Source organism: Copadichromis virginalis, linkage group LG11, assembly GCF_057382275.1.
Source record: "Copadichromis virginalis isolate Kocher_CV1m ecotype Utaka linkage group LG11, C_Virginalis_male_GT1.1, whole genome shotgun sequence".
NCBI classification, from domain to species: Eukaryota; Metazoa; Chordata; class Actinopteri; order Cichliformes; family Cichlidae; genus Copadichromis; species Copadichromis virginalis.
Genome location: NC_140628.1, coordinates 10,335,308 through 10,350,416, shown reverse-complemented (window position 1 = coordinate 10,350,416; position 15,109 = coordinate 10,335,308). Strand labels below are relative to the sequence as shown.

At 42.3% G+C, this 15,109-nt stretch overlaps 1 protein-coding gene across 2 annotated transcripts; it reads right to left on the bottom strand.

Annotated features, from left to right (window-relative positions):
- Positions 1–3,516: 3,516 nt before the first annotated feature.
- On the bottom strand, positions 3,517–15,097 carry serinc2l (serine incorporator 2, like). 2 transcript variants are annotated; one of them, XM_085473076.1, is made up of 10 exons: positions 15,079–15,097; positions 13,816–13,977; positions 9,997–10,184; positions 9,794–9,873; positions 9,524–9,658; positions 9,117–9,286; positions 7,292–7,382; positions 6,043–6,193; positions 5,751–5,960; positions 3,517–5,263 (listed from the first exon to the last, which is right to left on the bottom strand). In XM_085473076.1, the coding sequence occupies exons 1-10, from the start codon at positions 15,079–15,081 to the stop codon at positions 5,125–5,127; spliced, it is 1,329 nt and encodes a 442-aa protein (XP_085329202.1). In that variant the 5' UTR covers positions 15,082–15,097; the 3' UTR covers positions 3,517–5,124. The 2 variants fall into 2 exon arrangements, with proteins under 2 accessions (XP_085329202.1, XP_085329201.1); XM_085473075.1 differs by lacking the exon at positions 15,079–15,097 and adding an exon at positions 14,720–14,879.
- Positions 15,098–15,109: the final 12 nt, after the last annotated feature.

Genomic DNA, 15,109 nt, shown 5'->3' with positions numbered 1-15,109 from the left:
CAATGTAACGATATCCCTAAGGATACTTTTAACCTTTAAAGGGAGCTTATGTAGGGAACCGTGTTATGTTTATGAGATGAATGATCATCAGTTAGCCAAAGTTGAACCCATTTTAATGGCCAATTGATTACTGATTTTTACTTTCCACAATAATTGCTTGATATAACGTTATAACAGGCCTGGTATGTAAATGTGTCTGTCTCTAAATCATATTGGGTATGATTCAGAGACAGACACATAAGTATTAAGCCTATCCTGCTATCATGCTAGTACCGTTCCAATATCAATACAAGTTTAGGGATGGACACTATCGATATTTGGATCGATCTGCTCACTTCTAGTTTGCAGTTTTTGGCAGACACCCGGCTGCAATGGGTGCTGATCTGTTGACCATGGCTCTCTGACCTTCTCCTATTTGTGGGCCCATAAGTAGGGACTTATGGGAGGTAGATGCAAAAGGTCAATGAGAAAGGCATTCCCGGAGATCAAATGGTAATCAAAGGCCAGTGGACATCAGAGTGCACGAGTTGTGGTAACTGGCAGCCGGAGCTTATCTCTTCACCTGACTCACCCATCGTCACTGCCAAGGCATCCAGCAACTGAATTGCACATGTCCTGATGTTTCACTGGAGAATGCACTTGTGAGCGTACAGTTAGTCCTGCTCTTTTGTGTCTCATATTTTCTGAGCTGTCTGTGCATCTGCATCCAGCACAAAAACTCTTTGTTCTCGTGGCTGAGAACAGCTCTGCAGCGGAGAGGGGAAAAGGAAAGGAAAAGTGCGAGGGAGGTTGAGAGGGAGGGGTGGATGCGAGGAGAGGTGTAGAAACGAGAGGATGGGAAAGCAAAGAAAAACGGCGTTAGGAAGTGAGAGACGGAGGAAGAGACAGTGAAAGGAGCGGGGACACGCTGTGGTGTGAGCGCTCCGGAGTGCTACAATATGACTCTGACGAGTTTATGTAACCAGACCGGCCTGGCATTTGGCTCACAGCAGACGCCGGGTGCGCTAACTATTATATAACTGCATTCGCTGCTCCTCTGAGCTGAGGGAGAGCATGCGCACACACTCAGACTTGTAGACTTCCAGCTTAGAGCAGAGGGACTGCTTTGCACTGTAGCCTGTGCTGTGCGAGAACGTGGAAATACAGAGGAAGTTCATCAGTTCAACAGGAACGAGCAGAGCTGTTAGCGGACCATACATATTTAGTGGAGAGAAACTGCACAGCGCAGTCTGTCGGGCATCAGCATCTTCCCATCATCCAGCAACAAGTTTCCAATCCCGAAAAGCCTAATTGGGGCTTAATGTTGGGTAAATGTTTCCAGTGCTCGTGCAGTATGCCAGCAGGGTCCAAACTCAATTAGCTCCCCTGCATGCAGTGCATAATCCAATGGGCCTGGATTCCACTCTTAAAACCCAATTACACCTCAGACAGGCATTTCCAGTCATTCCGTCAAAGAGGTGGTCAGGGATGCATAACCCCTAACAAAAACGGTACTTATCTAAATCAGCATCAGGAGAAGTCAACACCGCTCACTGTTCAATATTTGCAATATGAAAGTGCGAAACAAAACTGAAATAGTCTCATGCTTTAGTGCGGAGGCAGAACTCGTTCTTGACTAAAATGCGGCCAAACACTGACATTTGCAAGCCGAGATTAAGGTCAGGGCTAACACTGCAAGTGATAACGATTGTCTGAATCAATCTAAAATTAAAAATCCCAGCAGGCCTAACTAAGCATGGCTGCAGAGCTACACTAAGTGGCTCATAATCAGCACATTACAGCTCCCGATTATTACGGCGACAAATTGCATCTGATGATAACAGAGGAAATGAAAGTGAGATTTATGACGCTGGAGCCAATGGCCGAAGACGAAGAGAGTCTTAAATCTACTCAATGAGAAAACCAGATCTCACATTTGTACACCTGATGATAGCAGGGGAAATAAAAGTGAAATTTATGACGCCTGGCTAATTTGTTCTCGGGTGCTGGTGCTGCCTGAATTCAGAGGCTGTTACATTTCAGATGGGGCTAATGAAAGAAGAGTGTTTGTTTAATAAGTCTGATTGTTTTATAATGTAAACGCTCCAGTCAGTGAGGGAGAAATGAAGAAATAGGAGATAAAACAGTTTTGTGGGGTCAAAGCGTCAGAGATTTGGAGGATGTGCTGCAAGCCTGCTCCTGTCAGAGGACAGACATGGCTTCTTTCAGTTTTGGTAGTTTACTACAAATGCCTGTGCGTTTGACAGTGATTACACAAGACTTGACATGCACTCTGTTTCTCCATGAAGTGAAGTCACATGTCAGGCACAAGTATGCAGACAAAAACTGCAAAAAGCCAAAAGGAAAGGCTGGCAAACATGCATGCAATGCGCAGTGTTCCAGCATCACCACATCACAACAAGCCAAATGCAGAAACAGAGCATTGGATATCACGCCTGCAGCTGCAGTTAAAAATTGTTCAGTTTTTCAGTAAAGTCCTTTACGCAGATGTTGCAGCCACACAACTGCTGTAGCCACACAACTGCTGTCCTCTCCTGTGGCAGTTGTGTTTTCCCGGCTTGTCCAAATTTAAATCTGTTGAATAGTCATAATTGGACTCCAACAAGTAACGTACATGTTTACAGAAATGGAAGAATGCACTTTGCACACCATAATATTTTCAGAGCTGTTTTCTTTAAGGATTTAGTGAAGTGTTGTCATCTTCCCCACAGTGTTTAGGAAGTCTTTGTTTCCTCAGCTTAAAGTGAAATAAATCAGATTTCAGTCTGTCAAACAGGCACAATCCATCAACTCAGGATTGAAATGGATAGGCTGATGGAGGGGTGTTGCTGCAGGAGGGTGGAGGTCCACAGGAGGCAGTATGTCCTGAATATTTCCACATTCAGAGCCGACTGGATTGAGTGAGTGCAGCAGCCAAAACCAACATGTCCTGTCTACCAGCCAGGCAAGGAGGAAATAACACAGCGGAGATTGGCACACACTGTGCTGTCTCTGTACCAGCAGAGAGGAGCGATTGCACACATTTTGCTGCTTTGATTTCGAGTTAAGAACAAATGTGTAAAACATGGTGAGAGCTGAACCCTTTTATAGACTGGAAATGGTTCACTTTCAGTTTAGCGTTGTACTCGTGTGACAACAAGATAACTACAAGTACAATCAGCAAAGCATTAGCAGCTGATGAGTGTCCCCCAATCACACAACTGATGGACAGATAAAAATCAGCACATTAGCGCCTGTGAGCTCCTTCTCAGTCCCAGACTCTGGTGCCTCATCACTTTAATCTACATGTTAGGAAAAGAGTGCAATCAGCCTGCGTCCACCATTAGCACCCATAAGCATGAAGGATTCATGTCCAATCTATAACACGAAACCTGAATAGCCCTACAATGGCAAAGCCACCAAAGAAACAAGCACAGCTCTGCCCACAAACAGGTTTTGGTGTAAAACTCCACGTTTGTAGTTGTGATTTATTTATTTAATCCAAAGTTTGTATTGAGACTCATTTAAAACAATGAGTGGAGAAGCGTTTCATCTTTATTAAAAACTGAGTCTATACATAAATTACGTTTACAGTTTATGTTACAGACCAGTGCTTTATGGCATGCAATGACCAGATCGCCACGATGTAAGGCAAGGTGTAGTAAGCACATCAGCATTAGTGATCTATTAGGATACTTTTTGAAAAGTGGAACTACAGAAAGGCACTTAATAGTGTTATGAAATTTTAAAACATGATCCAACATGAAATTTATCTGTAATATTCCCCTTAATGTGACAAAATATATAAACAACGTTAAAAAAAAAAGTTAAATCAATCAGAAAACTTTTGAAAAACTGCATTCACTACACTCATATGCAGCCAAAGAAACACAACATCCGATTCATGTGTGTGTCCAGCGAAATGTCTGAAAATGACAACTGAAAATCAGGATTGTACCAAAAACTTTTTCCACAATTACAAAATATACTCACCTTATTTCAACTCATTCCAGTCAGACTGAAATTGAGGTAACAACTATATAATGCATATGTGAGAGTACTGTATCACCATTACAGCCATCGAATCACTATGAAAGTCAATACCAGCAATAAAAATCAATAACAGCAATTTGAAAATGCATTATTATTGTTTTGTACATTGAGACATTTAAAAATCCAGTTTTTAGCCTAATAATTCACGGTGCAACCTCCTTACTATAATGGCATTTGTAAATGCAGGTAGGGTGGGATTTATGCTTCACCTCCTGAACCATACCACTGCACACTGCATGACGCTGACTGCTACGGATCAATACAAGAATCCTTGCTGCAAACAGTTTGCTATACATGACGTAAACACTGTTGTCTGTGGCTGTCAGAGGCATGGAAAAGCTTAGCACCGGAGAAAAATCATCTTAGCTTGGAGCAGACGAGGAAGAGCTGAGATTAGACTGGCTGTCTATTAGGACACTCTTGCTCAAGGTGCAATCACATGTATTTGCTTGCAGCCTAGTAGCCGCGGGGAAGCCCTGTTATGATCTGAAGGGCGTGCCATATTAGTCTTATCTAGTTTTCACAGTCACCTCATTCTGAGGCTCCCGATCAGGGCTCTCCTCGGTGCCCCCTGCAGTAAAGGAGTACAGCTAATCAGGGGTATTCCAGATTGAGCCAATCAGAGAGCTCTGATCTGAAAGACCTTTAAAAGGGAATCTAACTGAAATGTCTGAGGTATTGAGAAAGTGCCTTGTTGCTGAGTCGTTGTTATGGAATTTAAAACTTAGAACGGAGGTACTGGTGCTTATATGCTCACACTACAGAAGGTAGGGCGGCAAGCCTATTAATGCGAGTCACTGGAAAATGAAAAATTCCCATGGGTAAGTAAAGACTCTAAACTTACCAAACATTTAAAATCTTCTTAAACAATATCTGTTTTAATTATTACACCAAATAAGCCAACCAAGAGGTGTAAACCAACACAAACACAATAACAACACATACAAATGTAAAAACAAAAACAAAACAGAAACATCAAGAAATAAAAATTCTTAATAACATTCTTTCTGTTTCCTTCTTAGCAACTTGACTTCACCAGCCGCCAAAAAACAGAAAACAAATAATCAAATATAAGTGAAAGATGATGCACGCTCAGCTGAAATCCCTGTCAGGGAAAATAAGAGGGGCAATGAGGGTCCAAAGGTAAAGCCCGAGGCCCAGCCAGCTGGAACTCATCTTCACCCAAACAGCTGGCATAGTGCTCTGCATGACCTGGGTGTTGGTTTCTGGTCTGTTGGAGGACACAGAGTGAAAAGCAGCAATTTAGTTTACACCAACTCAACCTACCACATGTTTGGAAATTCATCCACACTTCCTCTATATACATGAATTGGTCACAAAAGAAAGAAAAAACAAAGATACTCTGGTGGTGGGTGAGGTTCATCTAAACCGAGATGATTCAAGAGGCTGCCATTCAATCTGTGCTGAAAGAATGAAGAACTTTCAGGTGAACTAGTCTGCCCTCTGGTGGTTCGATTGGAGGGTGTCAGAACTTTAAACCGCCACATAAACATTGAAACATGTTTTATCCTTTGTTTTGTTTTTTATCTTTAAATGTTTTACCAAGGAGCTCCACTGCTACTGTGCCGCGATCACAAGTAGCTGTATGTAAGTAACTGATAAAGGTGAAAATTATGGATTTTAAATTCACCGTCAGGGTCAAAAGTCTCATATCGTACCTGTTGCTTCATGTCTGTCAGTCTGCTGTGAGTACTTACTTGTACCAGTTGGTAAGAGTCATCATGATGTACAGAGAGGCCAGACAGAGGTGGAAATGGAAAAAGGAGTAGTTGTAAGTGACACTCTCCTCTTCATTGTCAACAGCCCTGCGGATACCATCCTCTCCAACCACACCCTCTCCACCTGACCCTCCGCCCTCCTCTGTCTGCATCAGCTTGTTTACCTGGGTGTTGCTGGATGAACGGATACTGAGGGAGAGACAGAATGAGGAAGTTTAACAAAAGCAAATAAAACAGAACATATATTATTTTCCGGCACTGCTAATCTTACCTGGCATAGAGAGTACAAAAGAGGAAGATGATCAATCCCACAATGCCCTGAGCATCCCACCACTGCACCTGTCCTGTAGGGCTGCCACCAGACGGTTGAGTGGTGTTGACGTTTGACACTAGACTCAACAGGCTGGGGTTACACTTACGATCTGTGCACAGAAGACCACAAAGAAATTGTACACACCAATTATAAAATGATTTGAAAAGCACATTATTATACAGTGAGAAGGTCTGCAAAATGACATATTAATGAATTAAAGTCTCTGACTTCCATCTTGACTATAATGGCAATACACATTTTTTAATGTTTTTTTTCCTCTTCTGTAACTAACAGCACTGAAGATGCAACTTTAAAGTATCAAAAATCCATGAATACACCTTTTTCCCTTTACTGTTAAACTTCTAACATTTAAACGTTTAATTATTTATTCAATGTTTTTCATCTCAACAGTGTCTTTCACACTAGTGCTTCACTGGTGTGAAAGTTGCTTCACAACTCAACTTCAATTTTATTTACACATAGTAATAGTAGTAGCAAATCACAAGAGTCAGGCACTTTAATATTGTAAGTTAAAGACTCGACAATATTACAGAGAAAACCTCAACAATCACACAAACTCCTATAAGCAAGCACTTGGCAACAGTAGGAATGAAAAACTCCCTTTTAACAGGAAGACACCTCCAGCAGAACCAGGCTCAGGGATGGGCAGCCATTTGCCAGTACTGATAAAGTGTGAGCAGAACAATAGGGAAAAAAAACCTGACCTCTGACCTTGAGGTTGAAGTCACTCACATTCAAACTCGTCTGAGATTTTTAGCAAATACACCTATCGTATTCATTTGAAAATCTGACGTCACCTCGTTCTCCAGTTATTGTATTCACTAAATTGGTCGTCCACAGCTTTGAGATGACGAGTCATTACATCTTCAGCGTCACGTCAGTGGGACTAAGATGACTACATCTTAACATGAATGTAACTAGTCAGCACAACACTGCCCATTGTGACTACTCACAGGGGACATGCAACTCACATGAAAATGAGACACAGAGGGTGTGCTAACTATTAGCAAAAAGCAGCTCTTTGTTTATTTAGAGTCCCAGGGAAAAACTCACCTTTCAAATAAAAATGCTGCGACAAATAAACAGCAAGTACATATAATAAATGACAACAGTCAGGAAACAGGAAAAAAAAAGCATGCAGGTAAAACCGAAGGTAGACTTAGGATTAAGAAGCCAGAAGACTCACTGGGATTGTTGGTCATCGCAGACCAGGTGACATACATGGTGTAGAGGGAAATAATAGAAGCCTGAAGCAGACCAGAGTACGGTTGAGTTGCCTGTAAATAGAAAAAGTAAAAATATTTAACAAAATAATAATAAAATAAAATGTTCAGCTGCTTTGAAAGGAAGGTTTATTTAGCAGTGTTTGAATGTGCTGCTTGTTTGCATCACAAACTCAACAGAGCCTATGAAAAAATACTCATTCATAAAGACTTGGGGAAGAATATTGACAAAACACTCAGAAAACCTGACCTCTGACCTTGAGGTTTAGGCCACAGAGACTTTAACTCATCTGAGACTGAAATAAATATCATAGTTTGATCTACCAATAAAGTCCTACGTTGCATGTTTTTTGAGTTATCACATTTACAATCTTTTGGGTGCACGCCATTCGCCCGCCCATAGGTTGACAATACCCCATCAACCTTTTACAACTAAGTGGTAAAAAGTACTTAAAAGGATTTAAAGGTACTTAAAACTAAAAAGTACTTAAACCATCAAAAGTTAACTAAAGCCATTAACAGAATGCAAAGAAACAACTGCCATGAGTTTCTATACAAAACATGGGGGAAAAGAAAATAAGAAATAAAAAAAGAGACATTAAGTGAACTTAAAAATAGGTGTAGTGTACTTTTGTGATACACCAATTTGTATCACAAGATAGTGTAGCAACCAGTCTGCCCTAAGTCCAATGTGAGAGGAAGAGGAAATGCTGATGGCAAGGCAGATATGAAAGGTTTTAGTTATCAGGGCAGCAAACATTGCCTGAAGGACCTGGAAAGCAGCCCTTATTACTACCAGCACTAATTCCTGGAAAGAAACCAGAGAAAAAAAAAAATACAAACAGCAGCAAAACGCAAACATCCGGGTTTCTTTCAAGCACTGGTATCTGCCAGAAAACAAGTTCAGTCCGCTGACTGCGACAGGGAGGGTGGCAGGCTTTCTGCTGCAGCCGATGAATGTACTGCTGTCTGTTAGCTATGAAGCTAAAGTGTATGAAACAAATGAAGTAGCTGCAAAGGTACAGCTGCCATGTCGCTACCAACCCAGGAGGTGAGAGAAAAGGAGATCAGTTAGAGAGCACTGAATAATGCTTACACGAGTTCACACACAGCAAACGAGGATATAGCCTACTGTAATTAATTAGGTATTAGGTTGGCTGAACAAGTTATTACAATTTTCTTAGAGCTTCTCAGATTTTCTAAGCTGTTTACATTAAAAGTTACACTTTTTGACTATAAAAATAAAAACCTCACTCTGCTTAAGCTAATAATAACAATGTGTTTGCTGTATGTGAATAACAGCTATGTACCAAATCATTAACCAGGGTATTGTTTGCATTTACCAACCTCCTCCATATAAGGAGGCTGTATTCTATTCCAACTGTAAGAGTAACAGACGAGGTACTTCTGAGCAGGTCACATGTGTGTCACACAGGGATAACGCAGACCACCATTTACTGTCACATCCACACCTAAGACTAATTTGGACACACCAGTTAACCTAACAAACACGTTTTTGTACTGTGATTACTGTTACTGCAGAACATGCAAACTACACTCAGAAAGCCAGCCGACCAGGAAGTTGTTGCACTGCCCCAAACTTAGACAACATTCAGTTTTTCTGTTTCTGGTAAGAGAGTTGGGCTACAACACAAAACATTTGCCTAGCTCTGGTAGACACCGTTCCCTAGTGGTTCACATTTTACAAATCCAGTAAATACCTTTAACCTCTTGCAATCGCTCCTGTGCGGTATCCAACATGAAGAAATACAGTTTCCATGTTTGTACCTGTATCTTTGGTAAGACGGAAACAATGGAGACGATGACGCAGAAGATAAGGTTGAGGCTGATGAAGACTTTGTGCTCTGTGCAGTTATCTGGCATTGTATAGTAAATGTAGAAAAGCACCACAGCAGCGATAGCCAGTGCATAGTGGAGGACAGTGAAAGACAGCAGCCCTGGAATTGAAATGAATACACAATAACATTAATGATGGTATAACAGGATTATTATTTTAAGAAAAATGATGAAATTGACTCGGGCAGCAGAGAAGCTCTGCTTCATCCTGTGTCAATGCCAGAAATGTCACATACCAATATAACTCAATGCTAAATCAGATTGTGCGCTATCATTATTTTAAAAAGTCATTACAGTATCAAATATGGAGTCTATCACGAAACTCTTGAATACGTTACCTGCAAACCAGCATTTGTTCCCATTTTCAGCATTTTCTACCCAGGCTTTGTTCCAGGAGTGGGCAAAGTCAATGAGGAGTATGAGTTGGATTATAATGAAGATAAAGGATCCCACCAATCCGAAGTAAAACCACACTGTGAAATGAAAAGGAAAAGATACAGCATCCTCAATCTGCTGAACAGGTATGTGTATATTCTCATTATCATTTCTCAAGAAAAGGATATAGTACAGTTGCTGTTTCTTGTAATTCAGCAAACAGATATTCATACCATCGTGAAATGTCCCATCAGGGATGAAAAAGGCTCCCACTGTAATCCCGACCAGGATCAGAAACTTAAAGAACCAGAACCTGAAGATTTACAAACTTACAATTAGTACAGAAGAAATACAGAAGTAGTACAGTACACATACCTCCCTCCCTGAACCCATTCTTCTGCAATTAAAAAAAAAAAAAAAAAAAAAAGGTTCTCACCCATTTTGAATAGCTGCACGTGGGTCTTTACTGCTACGGACACGAATCATGATGACACAGAACAGAAAGAAGAAGCAGGTCATGGCAAAGCACATTCGATACACAGACTTGTACCCCACGATGACATTACAGTCAACCTGGTTTTCAATACCAGGTATTGAAGTTCCGCCCTTGCAAAATCCTGGGATCTGTGGAACAGATGAAAGTCAAATCAAACAAGCTTGCAGTTAAACTTAACTAAAAAAGTAAACCATGTATCAAATAGCAATTCAATTACTACTGGTTTTCAGAGGCACTGCAATACAAGTCGTGACTTAGACGTATCACTGTTTCCAGCTTAATTGTTACAAAAAACACAATGTTACGGTACAGGGTGGGCCATTTATATGGATACACCGTAATAACATGGGAATGGCTGGTGATATTAAAGTCCTGTTTGTGGCACATTAGTATAGGTGAGGGGGCAAACTCCTCAAGATGGGTGGTGACCATGGTGGTCATGGTGCGCTTACCTGCTGCTCTCTGGCAGGTAGCTCCATGCCCTCCTGGGTTTTAAATGCACCTTAGAACACACATGCATCAACACTACAATGAGCGGGTGGAGGGAGGTTTGGAGTCTTCTTTCACCCCCGTTCTCTGCGGCCTGCTGGAGCGGGGGGGGCTAGGAGGAGGAGTTGGCCGTCCGACTGCGGTCTGGAGTGTGGGGCCTCCCTGCTGCTGCGGAGTCGGGGCGGTCTGCCTCTCCCCACCGCAGGGAAAAGGGTAACACCACCTGGGTCTGGGTGCACTTCCCCCCTCCAGGGGCGGGGGCACCTAGACCCGGTTCGTAGAGTACGCTTGGGGAGTGTGATCGTGTGTACAGCGTCTCTTTATGTCTGTCTCCACGTTGGTTGAGTGTGGAGTAAGTGCATATGAGAGCATGAGGGTGGGAATGGATGTTTGTGTCTGTGTGTGCCTGTATGTCTGTGTCTATATGTCAGGTTGGGTATCAGACGCCACCTCTCTGGGGACATCTCAGGCCCTCCAAGGTTTGGAGGCCTATCTCCACCCACCACCACTTCCCCTGCCAGTGGCGGACTCCCTCAGACATCGGTGCGTTGGTGGTTCTTTGTGTCCGGGGATGGGCGTCCAGGTACACACCGGCTCACTCCTTGGCGGCCGCTTATCGGGGCCTGGAGCCTGGGGCTCGCTCGGGCCACTTCGGAGGTGGGGTGCCCCCGGCCTCTCGGCCTGGGGCTTGGTCACTCAGGCACAGCTGGCTGCCGGCGGAGCTCACGGGCGCGTCACTGCAACCCCCCCTGGCTTCTGCTCCGCGGCTGCTGAGTGAACCCTCATCTGGGACTCTCCTCAGCTCTTTCTGGGACAGTGGCGCGGCTGCCCCTCTGTTGGTCTTTCTTGGTCTCTTGTGTTCTGGGGGCCTCTGGATGTCTGGAGTTTTGATCTCCTCCATACCTGCTTCATGCCCTGGAGGACGGGGCTGTGGCCCCCCCACACCCTCTAGCAGATCATTACATGAAGGAACCTTTTAAAAAAAACAAGCGCGTCCATGCTCACAGGTGTACACACGGGTGATCACACCCACAAACTACACCCTTTTTGGCTCCTACCTCAAAGCACACTGTGTTCTGTTGATCTTATGTGCTGCACAATAATGTTTAATATTTAGTATTTACTGTCATATTCCCATATATCATTGTGATGTTGTTTATTCTATTACTCTTGTTCTCTTCTGCTTGTTTTCTTTTTTCTTTCTCAACAGGTGATCCAGGTGATTGATAGATGCATTTTTTTTTCTTTTTTTTTTCTGCCCGTTCTGTTGGTTTTTGTTTTTTGCCCTTCTCCCCCGTCCCTCTTCTCAGCTGTTTCTCTTTCACTCTTTCTTTCTCCCCTTCTTTCCCCCAGTCAAGTCTGTCCCGTATTCAGCAAGTGAAAATAAAATAAACAATAAAGGGTGAATCAAATGGACCATTATGGCAAGGCTGGGATGGTCAATTTGGTAAAGTAAATCCGTTGGGCATCTTTCTTTGCCTTTAGACAATAATTCTGATGCAAAAGAGCCAAACGGGACAGGCAAAAAAAACAACAAAAAAAACAAACCAATATACAATGACCTTTTCTATTTTTCTAGTTTGTAACAACACTGTAAAAGCTGTTGTTGCAGCTAATTTTGTGCACTACAATCAGGATATGACTTCTCAGGTAACATTACTTAAATGGAGATATGAGAACTTTACAATAAATTATTTAGAGATAAAGTAGCTACAAGAAAAGGATCCAACATTAGATCTGCATTATTTTACATACTTGAGTAAGGCTTTGGTCACATAAACCCAGAGACTGGTTGGTGACCCACCTGGCAACCTCCAGTCTCTAGGAAAAAAAAGCGCATTTCCCAGCAGGTTACTGAGTGGCTGTTGGAAGTTTCTGGGTGTTGCCAGGTGAAGTCAGTCATCAAGAGGGTGCTGCAAAAACTTTCTTGTGACTATGTTGTTTGCTACCAGATTGTCACGGTCGCCCATAGTCTGCATGGATACAATGATTTGCCTGCAAACACTTTTCTACTGTGGTGAAACTTGAAAAGTGTGACGCAAACCAGAAACTTCTCCTTTGCAGGCAAATGTGCTGTCTTTCTTGTTTGCATCATTTTTCAGTTTCACTACCACTGTGACAGCAGTTGACAGGGCTCGCAAAATCGCTAGCCCGACGTCCTGGGGCTAGCGATTTTTCCAGTTGGGCTACCAAAATCTCTCTCTGCCCTGCCCGTTGGGCTATCAGAGGAAGGAAAAATATATGTCAATGCTTTTGCATTCTTTCGGAAATGTAGCTGGGTAATTATGTCATTGGCATCGGTGAGCCACTGTCAATATGTGACATATTGAAATCGCGTTTGAATTTGCGCTTGTTTTTTGCTTTCACTTTGCAATTGCGCGAACTGTGTATAGAGAGCGACAGCACTGATCTGTGAGTGATGATAATTTGCGCACCAATTCCTCTGACATCTCTTATTAATCGTTAGCTTACTATGCAAACATGACAAGTGAAATCTCCTGCAGCAACCTTAAACATGTGAAAGGTTGATCGCGCAGAGAATCGCTGAGCGTTATGTGAGTCCGTGTGTAAAAGCAGCAGGATATATATTTTAGTTCTGCTGAGCCAAATAAGACAGGTCTGGGTGAAGAGGCGACCACAAAATGGAAAAGTTATGACAAATCAGACTATAAGGCAAAAAGAAAGTGCAGCTTTATGGTTTCATGGACAAAAGAATTTCTGTGGCTGCAATATGATGAGCTAAATAACCAGGGCTGCACATAAGTGGTCCGCAGGTGCGCATTCGCTGTCAAAATAAAACACGTGCACAAGATAAGAAGTTGCAACGCGTGTTTGCGTACATAAGATTTTCTGGAGGACAGACATTTGTTTAGAACTCTTAAAGATGTCGAAGAAGCTCCTTTAAGCAATTACTTTGGTGTTCCTCCACCTCCAAAGAAATGTCAGAAGGAGTCCGAACCACAAAAGAAGCGCGTATTCTCGGAGAAGTGGTTGCAGGAGGTGAGCTGGCTTCAAACAAATGATGAACGCACAGAGAGGTGGTGCAGAAAATCCCACTCTAGCGGACAAAAACAGTGCTTTTTATATGGACGCAAACGCGCGTTGCAACTTCTTATCTGGTGCACGTCTTTTATTTTGACAGCGAATGCGCACATGCGGACCACTTACATGGTGTATGGACTATATGGTGTATATTATGAGTAGTTGTATGTTAAATACTATTGCATATCATTATATACATAAATATGACAATAAGAACAAAGGTCTTACCTTGCGAAGCTGCGTTTCCATTCCAGGAAGGATCATGATAACAGACACAAAGGTTCCCATCAGCAAGAAGAAGGAGAAAACCAAGCGGGTGATGGTGGAGTTATTTGAAGAGGGACAGCAACCACACAAAAGACATGGTGCTGAGCCACACAGACATGAGGCCTGCCGAGGATGGAGGGGTAGGAGGAGAGAGCGATAAAGAGCGTGAGAGTTGAAGCTGAAGACAGCCACAAAAATATATCACCTGCTTAGGTGTGATGGCACTCATAAATAGGTTAGCTGAACTACTGTGTGGGTAAATTTTAAACATGGCAGTTCCAAGGGTTGATGTTTAGATACAAGTAACATGAAATTCGCGCCTCTCATTTAAATGCTTAATTACAAACAAAAAAAAACATTAGAGCGCAAGGTTCCTCCATGTATTTTATTTCATCAACGAAAAACACTCCACCTTTACAGATACCCTAGTTCCCATATATAAACGGTTGAACACACCCTGCACTTGTTAAGCCGGTCTAAAAATGAGCTGGTTTCCTACGAAGGCAATCAAAATCACATGCCTTACATCTGGTGTCAGTAACTCGTCAGCTTTAAACATCAAACGTCACTAACTTTCCATTTTATTAACAACGCGATGAAAATGGCCTGTTCACTTCTGACTAGCTTGCTACGCTAACTGCCCTAAATCTAACGTCGAGTATTGGCAGATTTCCCAAGTAACAGTAATGATCAGCTATTTATAAATGGTCTCACATTTGTTGAAGCTATCACATGCCTAACGTCACAACTAACACTTAAACCTGACACCAATTACTAATGTTATCCTTAGTTTAACCTAACAGTGGGAGAATAAACAAAAGCCTTCCGGAAATATCTAAAACAGACATTCATATGCGATACTTACACAGCTGGCTAAAGAGCACAAAGCCAAGCAAGCCCCCATTTTCACATAAATGTGATGAAATGTATGTATTTATGTTCCGACGCCTTTCGTGTTCCTTCACTAACCCGTTAAAAGCTGCTATGTCTAACACTCGGAAGTTACTGGAGTTTTTCAAAATAAAAGCATACTTCAAACGTCATCAATCAACCCCATAGCTACAGACTACGCTATGTTCTCTATATGAAAAAACTCAAATCATAGATTCTTAGTGTGAGAAGAAGAGTTTATATATAGTCTGAAGCATTTTGAAGAGTTCTGTCAACCAAGAAACATTTTGCAGAGCAGAACCAGACAGTAAATACACGGACTCTGAAACCTACCATCTGTCCTCTCCCTCAGCAAGAGATCATT